This window comes from Urocampus carinirostris, chromosome 3 (genome assembly GCF_059441175.1).
Source record: "Urocampus carinirostris isolate Australia breed hairy pipefish chromosome 3, RoL_Ucar_1.0, whole genome shotgun sequence".
Classification (NCBI taxonomy): domain Eukaryota; kingdom Metazoa; phylum Chordata; class Actinopteri; order Syngnathiformes; family Syngnathidae; genus Urocampus; species Urocampus carinirostris.
In genome coordinates, this window is record NC_142351.1 from 53,907,182 (window position 1) to 53,919,471 (window position 12,290).

The window sequence follows — 12,290 nt, forward strand, 5'->3', positions numbered from 1 at the left end:
GAGACAATGATGAGAAGCCCAAGAGAATATTTTAGCTAGAACAACGTCATTAAAGACCGTGTATCCACTGGATTTCGCAAAGCCGTGCGCCAAAAATCAAATCAAGAAAAAAAATCCTTTAAATGAGCAATTATACCGTCTTAGAAAATGTCAATACTGTAATAAAGTTACCATATTTTCCGCACTATAAGGCGCACCTAAAAGCCTTTATTTATTTTTTTCAAAAACTCACCATGCGCCTTATATATGGATCAATATTAAGTCGCAAGGTCTCGCAACAAAGGCAAGCAGCCGCCGACTAGATTTCTCCTCGTAGGCGATGTGGTCCGCGGTGTATGCTGGGATACATATGCCAGCGTTTCATTTCCCAGCCAATGTGTCAATCATCATTTGAATCGATCACTATTGGCTAAAGTTATTCGGAGGTAAAGGGGGCGGATCCTTTTTATCATTTACAGGCTGCGTAGGCTAAAGGGGCAAAACAAAGCCTGCAATTGGCCGAAAAAGATGAATGTGAATAGCAAGTTTGGCATAAAGAAAACATGTTTTACCATTCTGTATTTGTAAATATTTTACTCTCCTGGATTTACTACACTCACGGATATAAGAGGACCATGGTTGCACATTATTATTGAACGCAACGACTCCGGTGAGCTACTCCAGCTATATGTTTTCCCAGTATCTTGTTTTAGAGTGATATCGATGTTTCTGTGATGGGTCTTTTTTTAAATTAAACTCAATTCCAAGTGTTTATTGTCATATGCACAATAAAGTTGCGAGCGAAAAAGAAAATAGAAACTAAGGAATGTTGGCAGTTCTTGAATCCCAAGACTTTAACCTTCCGAATGATATTTGGAACGATGCATTTGAGTGACATCGTACGGACACCGCATCCTCACGTGTCTACGACATGTATTTGCTTCTTTGCAAGCTTTCGGAATGTTAAGGGGGTAATAAGTTTGACTGAACTATCTGACTGTTTTGTCGACGTTCCCATTGTAGCGCCTTATAATCCGGTGCGCCTTATCTCTGGAAGATATAGGACCAAAAACTATTTTTTGGGGGTGCGCCCTATAACCCGGTGCGCCCTATAGTGCGGAAAATACGGTATTTAATTTCTGTAATGCAATTAAAAAAAAAATCATTAATTCTGGGTGCTCTGTGGTTGGTTAATAGAGGTAAGGCAAAAACTCGACCCAGCCAAAAATTTAGGTTGGGTTCACCCTTAAAATGTCAGTCATTAAGTGGGGTCATTCGGGCTTCACGCTCGCCGGGTTTTATTTATCTTTGTGGTATGCACTTACTTTTACTCAAGTAATTATTTAGATAAAGAAAATGCTTACCCTATCAGTTTAACTCAAAATCACTAAATCCAAAGACATTTTGGGGTAAAAGAAGCGCGGCTTCCTCCTCCCTTACGTCAGACCTAACTTCTAAATCTTGCCAATAGCTTTCAAGCTTAACCAACTTTCTTTCTGCTTTTGGGCCAAATCGTTCACTATTTGCATCTTTTAATGTGCAAAATTTGATTTTCTTGTCGGTGCCATTTTCTGTTTCACTTTCTTTTGCTCTACATCGCTGAGATGCACACTTCAGCGCCAAACCGTTCATTTAGGTGCTGCACTTGCAGTGCATTCTTGATTTGAGGAAGTCGGCCCCCAAAAAACTTATGCGGCATCATGAGAGAAAGCAATACTGAGGCTGCAGGTCCGGCCTACTGCTACGGGTAGTCTAACAAGGCTCCTAAGCCACTGCTGCAGACCATCTTGCCAACACCAGGTCCATGAGCCTTAAACGGATGACATTGTCCTAAAATTTGTGGGAAAATGCTACATTTCTTAATCTATTTTAATCATTGTGGAGATCCGTGTCCATTCAAGGACACTTGATGCTAACACACAGCTAGCTGGACGCTCTCTTAATTGCCCTCCAATTTCCCTGTAGTACAGGTGCAATCTAAATTTGTAAATGATTATGTTTTGTTTGTGTTTATTTAAGTGTTGTAATCCTTTGCTTATGTTAATACTTGAAAATCCACAAAGACGCACCCCAGTTAAGATGCACTGTGTTGGTCTACGCTAGACCGGGGATAATGGAGAGGAGCTGTTCATTTTAGGCTGAAAGAACAGAAGTAAAAGGCGACACGCATGTCACAAACTTGATCTCTCACCCCTGCTCTCAGCAATGGTCACCTCGGGATAAAGGGTAATGGCTAAAACAGTGCAGTTAATTCCAAACGGGCAACAATGGCGTGTCTCAGACGCTGGAATTTAAAGAAAAAAAGCGCTCTGCCTGTCTCTGCTTTCAGCCGGGGATAAAGGATCACAAAACCATAAATGTTGGCCTTGCTCCGGGGAAATGGATAGCGGGGCGGGCAGCACGGCGGGGCGGTGGTTAGCGCGTCTGCGGCACAGTTCTGAGGTCATGGGTTCAAATCCAGCTACCCACCTACCTGTGTGGAGTCTGCATGTTCTCCCCGTGCTTCTTTAGGTTTCCTCCGGGCACTCCTGTTCCCTCTCACATTCCAAAAACATGCATGTCAGGTTGATTGGCCGGTCCAAATTGTCCCTAGGTGTGAATGAGCGAGCGAATTGTCTGTCCTTGTGTGCCCTGCGACTGGCAACCAGTTCAAGGTGTCCCCTGCCTACTGCCCGAAGATGGCTGGGAAGCGCTCCAGCACCCCTGCGACCCTACTGTTGATAAACGGTATGGATAATTGATGGATGGATAGCGGGGGCACTAGCGCATTTGGTTCTGTGCCAAAATACAGAAACAGTAAAAACAAAACAAAAAAAAGCCACCAGAGCCGACAGAAGTATAAGTCCCCGTTAACAGCAATAGGTGATCAGGAATAATAGATTGTGGCATGAGTGCACTTCATATTTTGTTGGACACTATGACAAAAAAGAGCCACCAGGCCTGACAAAAGTGCACTCTGGCAGCCACCAATCACAGCAACATGCCAGTGAGGATAATAGATCCTGGAGTATTTTTCAACTTGTGATGCACTGAGACCGCAAAAAAGGTAGTGATGGATTACAGTAGATTGACATCCATCTATCCAATATCTGCACCAATTATCAACAGTAGGGTCGCGGGGGTGCTGGAGCCCATCCCAGCCGTCTTCAGACAGCGAGCATGGGACACCCTGAACTGGTTGCCAGCCAGTCGCAAGCACACAGAGACAAACAACTCACTTGCTCATTCACACGTAGAGACAATTTGGTCCGGCCAATTAACCTGACATCCATGTTTTTGGAATGTGGGAGGAAACCGGAGCACCCTGAGGAAACCCATGCAAGCACGGGGAGAACATGCAAACTCCGCTCAGGAAGGTTCAATCTCATGACCTTAGAACTGTGCTGCACACGTGCTAACCACTGCACTGCTGTGCTGCCTGTATATTGACATATGTTATTCAATTTATTAAAAAAATAAAAAAATAAAACTCTGTCCGCGTTATTGGTGGCCCTGGTTCTACTTGAGTAAAAAAAAGCAACCCCAAAATATGATGTTCCCACCACAAAGCAACACTTGAGTGGTGGTGTTCTTTTTCACGAGGAGTGGTTTTAGGTTGGCGCCAAGGAATTCTTTGAAATTATAGTCTAAAACCTCCACCGCACTTGCATGAGACCATATAGATCATGTAGAAATGTATTGATGTATAGATGGATGTATAGATATACAAACAGACACAGAAATGGACAGAGAGATAGAGATATGTACAGACAAAATGTAAAGTTGACTGTTTTTGGTTGTGTATTTCTCAGACTTCCATGCTATGAAATTAACCTGTTTTAATATTCCTAATATAAAAACAATCATCACGCACATACACAGTCACGTTTCAAAGATCAGTCTAATTACATTATTTGTAAATATGTTTCTCAATTTTATTTCATTTTATTGTGAAGTCGTGCTTATGTGCGACTTCATTTCCTGTTTATGTGTGAAATGAATAAACCACGCCTACTGACCGACTGTAGAGAGTTCGGCCGGGGAACCAGGGAAGATGGCGGCTCGGCCGTGCCCGCTCCATTCGCGAGGGAGGTTAAAACTTCAATAAGTGTTTTTATCTGAATAATTCTGCCAACAGAGAGTTTATATCTTGTATATCTCTCACACAAAGAGATGTACGGACAAAAAGGCAGAGAGAATAGTATGTATTGTGATTCTGATTTGTAAAATTCACAACTAAAAATAAAAAGGCCATCCTGATGGTGCAAGAAAATTTACAAGATTAATATTAAGATTAAAATATTAGGTGAGGGGTAATAAGGAATATTAATAATAAACGAATGTATAGAAAAAAGAAATAATAAGAAATAAGAAACGTGTACGACGTACAAGAAAATGTGTACGGAAAAACGCAAATTTGTCAATTATGGGTACCATCCGGTATACACCGACTATCGCGAAATGGCAAATCAATCAAGTCAAACGAGTTTGCCGCGGTAGCCTCTATCTCGGTATCGTGTTTTTCGTTGCAAACGAAGCGAGCGCTTTGATGCTACTGTGCGCATGCGTCTGCCGCCTGGGGATTTCTCATCATGCATCATTCAACATCGGATTTCATGTGGTAGTTGTATAGTGAAAGGATGTCCGTATCTTTTTAGAGAACCGGCTTTTTCGGCTCAACTCATTAAAGAGAGCCGGCTCTCAAACGGCTCACTTGCTTTGATGCTTATATTATGAATTATTATGTTGTATGAAGATGTTAAGAAAAAAAAGGAAGTATAAAAAAAATGAAAAAAGACAGGTTTTGGGATATCCCTTTAATAATCATTAAATGCAGAAAATTAATTCATAATTTGAATAAGAAAATGTATTATTCTAAATAATTAAATTTGCATGTATTTTTCCCTCTACAGTGAACGTCCAAGCTACTTCATTTTTGAACTTTTTCTTATAATAAACCTCATTCATGTCAAGCAACTCAGTGTCTCACAACAGAATGTTAATTAACAACATATATGATATATCAAAACACATGTACAATATAACATGTTAAACTACATAAATAAACACGTTTGGAAAAAAAATATGGTGTAGGATTATTTTGTATTTTGTTGGGGAAAATACGACAGTTTGTAAAGGCATGGAGCCCTGGAGCTTGACAGGTATGGGTTCCCCAAACAATACAATTACTGATTGCATTAGCAAACTAACAGCAAGTCAAGCCATCCAGTCATTGTTTTTCTCGTTGCATGGACTTTTTTTTCATGATGGCGGATTACCTATGTACTCATGCGTATATTAAAAGGGAGCAGCGCTTGTTTGATAAGTTATGGTAGGACGGTAAAGGATTTTTTTTCCATGCTACATTTTACAAATGTATTTTTTGCTCTGCCAATTAAATGAAATGTAAATCAGAAAACCTATCTTCACACATTGTGAGTAGGCTTAGTGGGGAACCGCCTCGTGTTTTATTTATTTTTATTTTTATAGTTTATGATCACTTATTGAGGGGAATTGCCGTCATTGGTGAGGGGAACAATTTCCTGAGGTTGACAGGTAAGGACACGAATAGATATAAAGATGTAGAGACTATTTACCTTGACGCACGGTCTTCAAAATGACGGGCCCTTTAGTGCAGGTAATGACAGTCCAAATGTCATAAAGCGGCAATCCGGACACAGGCAATCCCTCGACCTCCAGAATGAGCTCCCCCACGTTGAGTTTCCCGTCCTGGTAAAGGACAGCATCTTCTCGAACTTGTCCCACGTAGGCGAACTGTCCGTGTTCGGCCCCACCGCAAAGTTCCACGTTCAATTCCCCGCACGCATCGCGCACAACGACGCACTCGTTGACTTTGGTGATCCAGTGGTTCTTCTTTTGGATGACTTTGGACATGCTGACTCGGAACCCAAGTTAAATCCATGAATAGGCCATTGAGAGTTCCCACACTTGGATAAGTTCACAATATCGGCGCGTTAATCCAAGTTCGCGCGTTTTAACGCGCTTTCCCGAACGAGCCAGGCTGCACCTGCTGTATGCCGCCATCCTGAACCAGGTGTGTTCCTTATTGCGGTTTTGGTTTCCAGGTCCTGGACAACATACATGCTCTCATCACCCGTGCCTCCAGTTTAATTTTCCTCTTTTTCTTTCAGAAGTAAAAAGTGTGGTCGAGGTTTACTAGTTGAACCCATCTGCTCGTGTCTCGAACACACAGGATATTTGGAATAGTGATGGGTTGGTTCGAGAACGAAACGGGACCTCAAGCAGGCTCTTTCGAGTGATTGCCCGGGAGCCAGCTCCCCGCCGATCCAGAGCCAACTCACTTCAAAACACTCTCTCTTTCTCTTTTCTTCTATATCTCTCCTCACTCTTTCTCTCTGTTTCTCTCTCGATTTCTATCTTTCTTTCTCTCAATCTTTTCCTGTCTCTTACTCTTTCTTTTGTTCTCTTCCTCTCTGTATTTCGCTTCCTCACTCTTTTTTATCTCTGTCATTCTCTCATTTTCTCTCTTTCAATTTGTCTTTCTCTCTCTCTCTCTCTCTCTCTCTCTCTCCACACACACTCTCTTTCTTTCTTTTTCTTCCTCTTTCTCTTTTTTTTCCTCTCTTTTTTTACTTTTCTCGCCCCAATTTTTAAGCTCTCTTCCTCCCTCTCTCTCTCTCTTTTTTTCTTCCTCTCTCTCTTTTTTCCCTTTTTTTTACTTTTCTTGCCCCAAATTTTAAGGTCTCTCCCTCTTCCTCTCTCTCTCTCTCTCTCTCTCTCTCTCTCTCTCCCCCCTCTCTCTCTCTCTCTCAGAAGCACTTGTGACAGGTCAATGTTAGAATGTCACCTCTGAGCTGTTTGCCGAGTAAGAGCAATTTGAGATCTTATATCAGATAAACGTTCACTGTACGTTAAAAGTATAAGGGCTATTGTAATATAGTGGCTAAATATATTTTCCAAACTCGTTAACTTAGCACATTTTGTAATAATATGCATATTATATGTAGTATAAATAATAAAATATGAAATATTGTTAAAGACGGGCAGCACGGCAGCGCAGTGGTTAGCGTGTTTGCGGCACATTTCTGAGGTCCTGAGATCGAACCGTCCTGCGTGGAGTTTGCATGTTCTCCCCGTGCTTGCGTGTGTTTCCTCCGGGCACTCCGGTTTTCTCCCACATTCCAAAAACATGTATGTCAGGTTAATTGGTCGGTCCGAATTGTCCCGAGGTGTAAATGAGTGAGTGGATGGTTGTCCGTCTCAGTGTACCCCGCGACAGGCTGGATACCAGTTCAGGGTGTCCCTTGCTCACTGCCCGAAGTTAGCTGGGAAGGGCTGCAGCACCCCTGCGACCCTACTGAGGATAAGTGGTGCAGATAATGGATGGATGGATGGATATTGGTAAAGACAAAAAGTTGGATTAACCCTTTGGGAGCCAAGAGAGCCTCCTCTTATCAGTGAGCCTAGCCGAAAAAGCCAGTTCTCTGAAAAGAGCCGGAATTCCCATTACAAGGGTGGACGCGCTCAGTGGTGGCGCGTTTCCCCGCCCCCTTGCAAACCAAAACCCGCCCACAATCTCCCAAAGACCGACATTGAACATGACTACCGTAAAAGCTTTTACTTTTTATTAATAATTGATGAATTTGTATAGTCTAGTATAGTCTGAAGGCTGATGCAAAGTGAAGGTTGTTTGATTACGCCTAGCAATGTATAAAAGCAGCCCAAGCCATGGGGACCCTTCATAGGGGGCCTGAAGCAAAATTATGTACTTGATCATTTGCATACCATCCTTACATTACCATTACTGATGGTGCGTTACATTGGCTTTGGAACGCCAAAATTTTTTGGTATTTTATCTTTTTTTGTAGATTTCTAAATATTTTCATTTTATTTCCGGTGTTTGTCAGTGTTAATCTGTTTATACAACATGTAAAGTTTATTCTTGTTCTTATTTTAGCTCTCTCTTTTCCTTGTGTTATTGTATTTTTCTTTCGGTTTATTTTTGCCCAATTCGTTTCCCGCGTTTAATTTAATTTTATTTATTTTAATTTATGTTAACTGCCGATTGTTAGTTTATAATATTGTTTACTGTTATGTTTTGTTGCACCTCAACTGTAGGATAATGATGTTGACCTTATACTCTTGTGTTCTTGTCCCTGAGGGAGAAGGATTCCTTTTCCTCATGCTGAGATTTTTAAGTGTTTCCTTGCCCTCATGTAGGTTTTATATCATGGTATGGAATAACGGTAGTCTGTAGTCTGTACAGCCGTTTGAGATTAAGGGCTATACAAATAAACATGACTTGACTTGATATTTACGCAACATTTTGTTGCTAGTACCAATGACTTCCACGTGATGGCGACGATTCTCTGAAGTACAGTAGATGGTTTGGAAATGTTTAGAATTAATCTTAGGTTAATTTGTAGAATGTAATATGTCCTAGAAAAACTTAATAAATCTTTACACTAATAACATAAGTTCATAATTCACTTTTGTGGGTCAAATTGAGATTTTTACCCATAGAAGGCCAAGTTATCGAAAAGTGCCAAAGTCGGTCCAATAATTTATCTGACAACAGAATCAGAAGTTATTGAAAAGAAAAGAAAAACATCTTCGTGAGTCCTGTACAATGCTTTTATTTGTTGTTTTTTTAGAGCCCTTTTCATGGGACATTTTTGTTTTCCGATCGTCCTCATGATGGCGACAAAATTCTAGCAGCAATATTGTTTTATTGTACTTCTATTTGATAAACAAATAACTGAGCCTGTTAATTGTGTTTGTTCTTTGGTTTTAATGTAGAGTATTTAATATATAAATAGATTTCACGGGTTTTGACGATTGCCGATCCTTTTTGGAATGCAACTGCTCCAAAAACGAGAGATTACTGTATTATTTGATGACTGCTTGTTGTTGCATTTTTTAAATCATAAAAAAACGCGTTTTGATCTTTTTTATCTGCACAATTCAATTTCACATTAAAAGATTGCTATTGAACAAAAAGGCTGAACTATTTGTGTGAGTCATTGTGTGTGTCTTTATTGTCTATTGAATGTGGGTGCAAAACAAAAGCAATGCATTGATAAATAAATGTCCTTTATGTCTCATACGACTGAGGTCCAACCTCAGGGATGTCGGGGTGTAGATGAGCATCAGGTGAAAAAAACAGAAGACCGGCTGCAGAAAGACAAAACAAACTGGGGCTCAAGCCACTGCTCCGAGGGCAGTGGCCTGAATAAGAATGCATGAAAGGGAGTTTTCCATTCCATTTCATATCAATGTTAAGTGCTGAGAGAGTTCATGGCTGTGCATCATTACCGTATGTAAGTGTATATATATATATATATATATATATATATATATATATATATATATATATATATATATATATATATATATATATATATATATATATATATATATATATATATATATATACCGTGAGAGGGATAAACTAAAAAGAAAAATCAAAATGCATACTTTTTTAACGATTTATTTGTGTGATACAGCGGCAAATTAGTATTTCTAGAATTCTGACCCTGAAAGACCTGTTAGTCCGCCCATTAGAAGACCACCGGCACTCCATATATCATCCTGAATCAGATGTACCGGTTTGAGGTCGTTAGCAACATAAACTTTTAACTTGTAACATGGCGAAGACCAAACAGCTGTCCAAAGACACGAGAGACGAAATCGTACACCTCCACAGGGCTGGAAAGGGCCGCGGAGCAATTACCTAGCAGCTTGGTGAGAAAAGGTCCACTGTTGGAGCAATCATTAGAAAATGGAAGAAGCTAAACATGACGGTCAATCTCAATCTGAGTGGAGCCCCACGCAAGATATCACCTCGTGGGGTCTCAATGATTCTAAGAAAGATGAGGAATCGACAGGAGTTGGTCAATGACCTGAAAAGAGCTGGGACCACCGTTTCCAAGGTTACTGTAGGTAATACATTAGGACGTCATGAATGGCACAAAAGGTTCCTCCCCTGCTTAAACCATCACATGTTAAGGCCCGTCTTAAGTTTGCATATAACCATTTGGATAATACAGAGGAGTCATGGGAGAAAGTTTTTTGTCAGATGAGACCAAACTAGAACTTTTTGGTCATAATTCCATTAAGCGTGTTTGTAGGAAGAAGAACGAAAAGTAAAATCCAAAGAACACCATCCCTACTCTGAAGCATGGGGCTGGTAGCATCATGCTTTGGTCGGTGTTTTCTGCACATGGGACAAGACGAGTGCACTGCATTAAAGAGAGGATGACAGGGGCCGTGTAATGGGAGATTTTGGGGAACTGATCCTGTTCTGGTTCTTGACAAAAACCTGTCTTTTTTGTTCCTTTTTTTCTCGCTTTTTCTCCTTTTCTCTATTCTTGTTTTTTTTTTCTTGCTTAAAATCTCTTCTGTTATCTTTTCTTCTTTTTCTTTTGTGTTTTATATTTTTCTTTTTCTTTTCTCGTTTTCTCCTTTCTGTTTTTACTCGTGTCATTTAACCATTTTCTCGCATCTTTCTGGTGGATGCGCTAAATGTGCATGAAATAAACGTCATCACAAGCGTGAACACATGTGATGTTCAATGTTCCCTTGTTTCATCTTCAATGCTGCGCTCTAGTGGCCAAACCTGATATAGTACATGGGCCCATAATCAGCTCAAAGTAAGATTTTACTGTATATTACAAGAATAATTTGTGATAAGTGAACTTGTAACGCGTTGTGAGGTTCGCGTCTGGTGGATCATAGTCGAATATATAGTACAAAAAAATAAACCTTCATCTGATTCATCATTTGAATAGCTGAGCAAGAAAGAGATAGTGTATATAAACTCATACCTGTCAACCTGTACGGTTTTGCCGTACAAAGTACATTTTTTATGCATTTAAAGACGAGTACGACGTCCAAGGAAATCTGTACGGAAAAACTCAAATTTGTCAATCGCATGTGTCTGCCGCCTGGGGATTTCCCATCACGCATCATTCCGGAAAAAAAAATAATATAGTGTACGATTATTTTGTATTTTGTACGGGAAATACGACAGTTTGTACGGGCATGGATCCCTGGAGGCTGACAGGTATGTAAACTGTATCATAATCTAATAGCGTGTTATTGTCTTAATTTATAAATGAAGCACTGCTTTATTTTTAATAAAAACATCAATAAATAAGTAATCCTCCATTAGGAAATCAGATCCACACAATGAGAGAATAAAATACAGGGTGGCTTAAACTGCCGTTAGCTTGCTAATAGTACTACTAAAAAGTAAAAGTAAAAAAGCACTTGGTGAAAAAAAACGACTCAAATACTGAGTGAATGTAGCAATGTCTTATTTATGGGTCCAATCGAATCTGCATATAATCAAATTCCATCCAATAAACAATAAATTACATTTATTTTAATATTTAAGATAAACTAAAATAATCCAGGTATATTCAAGTACTGCATACTTGTGCACAACGTTTTCCTCGTCATTAATGGATGAAATTGCACTTAAAGCTTTAAAGAGTGGTGCCTTAACCGCAGAAAATGTTTGGCCTCACACACAAAATTTAGCATCATGTTGTCAAGTGTTGCTTAACCCGTGACCCGCCCTGCCGCAGCAAAGGCTGTGATCTTGGCATTTTTTATGGGAGTGTCACTTGAGGAGGACTTGCACTACTTGTGTGACTCCACCTGACAAAGTTCAAATTAGAAACAAATACCAAAACTGAACATTGAAAATGCAAGGAATAACGTAACAAACGAACAAGTGGGCATTAACAAAATGTCCAAACAAGAAACCAGAAACTAAAAAAAAGACAGTGCTGGCATGGCACTTTCAGCTTGAAAATGATGTTCGGATGAAATAACAAGCTTTTAGGTTACAATCAAACTCTTTTATTAAAGAAAAGCAAGCACATTGAAACAAGGAAAAGTTGCGTTCTTGTATTGAAATGAAATACGTAAACTGAAGTGTGCGCCTTCTTTTTATACAGTCTTGTGGATTCTGATTGGAGGACACAATAAATCATGTGCATGTAAAAGGTTTCTGATTGGTTCAGACTGGAAATGCAGTGTATAATGTTGGTCGCTAGGTAGCATGCGAGTATAATAAATGAGCTATAGGCTTGGAATTTGGGAGTCAAACTCTACCAGAACAGAACGTACTTAATGGCATTCAAGTTGTAGATGGTTAGCAAAGGAGTTCCGTGCACCTGTTTGATAACAGATAGGCGTCTACTAGTGAGCGTCTGAATTGTAGCTTTTAATAAGAGACAAATTCTTTGGCTTGGGAACCTTATTGTCCTGACGTTGAAGGTGCTTGCTCCTGAGAACAACTTGAAAACTTAACAGGTTTTGAGTACAATACAGAAATATAT

At 39.9% G+C, this 12,290-nt stretch overlaps 2 protein-coding genes across 11 annotated transcripts in view; one reads left to right on the forward strand and one right to left on the reverse strand.

Annotated features, from left to right (window-relative positions):
• LOC148370132 (membrane-associated guanylate kinase, WW and PDZ domain-containing protein 1-like) overlaps positions 1–6,151 on the reverse strand; it is a 154,991-nt gene extending 148,840 nt beyond the window's left edge. For all 8 annotated transcript variants that reach the window (XM_088332485.1, XM_088332483.1, XM_088332480.1 and 5 more), the window contains exon 1: positions 5,556–6,151. In XM_088332485.1, the coding sequence (XP_088188611.1) occupies positions 5,556–5,853 (298 nt within the window). In that variant the 5' untranslated portion in view covers positions 5,854–6,151. The remainder of the gene's footprint in view (positions 1–5,555) is intronic.
• A 4,787-nt stretch (positions 6,152–10,938) lies between these two features.
• Positions 10,939–12,290, forward strand: part of ren (renin) — a 37,513-nt gene continuing 36,161 nt past the window's right edge. For all 3 annotated transcript variants that reach the window (XM_088330065.1, XM_088330066.1, XM_088330067.1), the window contains exon 1: positions 10,939–11,005. The gene's annotated coding sequence lies outside the window, so the exon portion shown is untranslated. The remainder of the gene's footprint in view (positions 11,006–12,290) is intronic.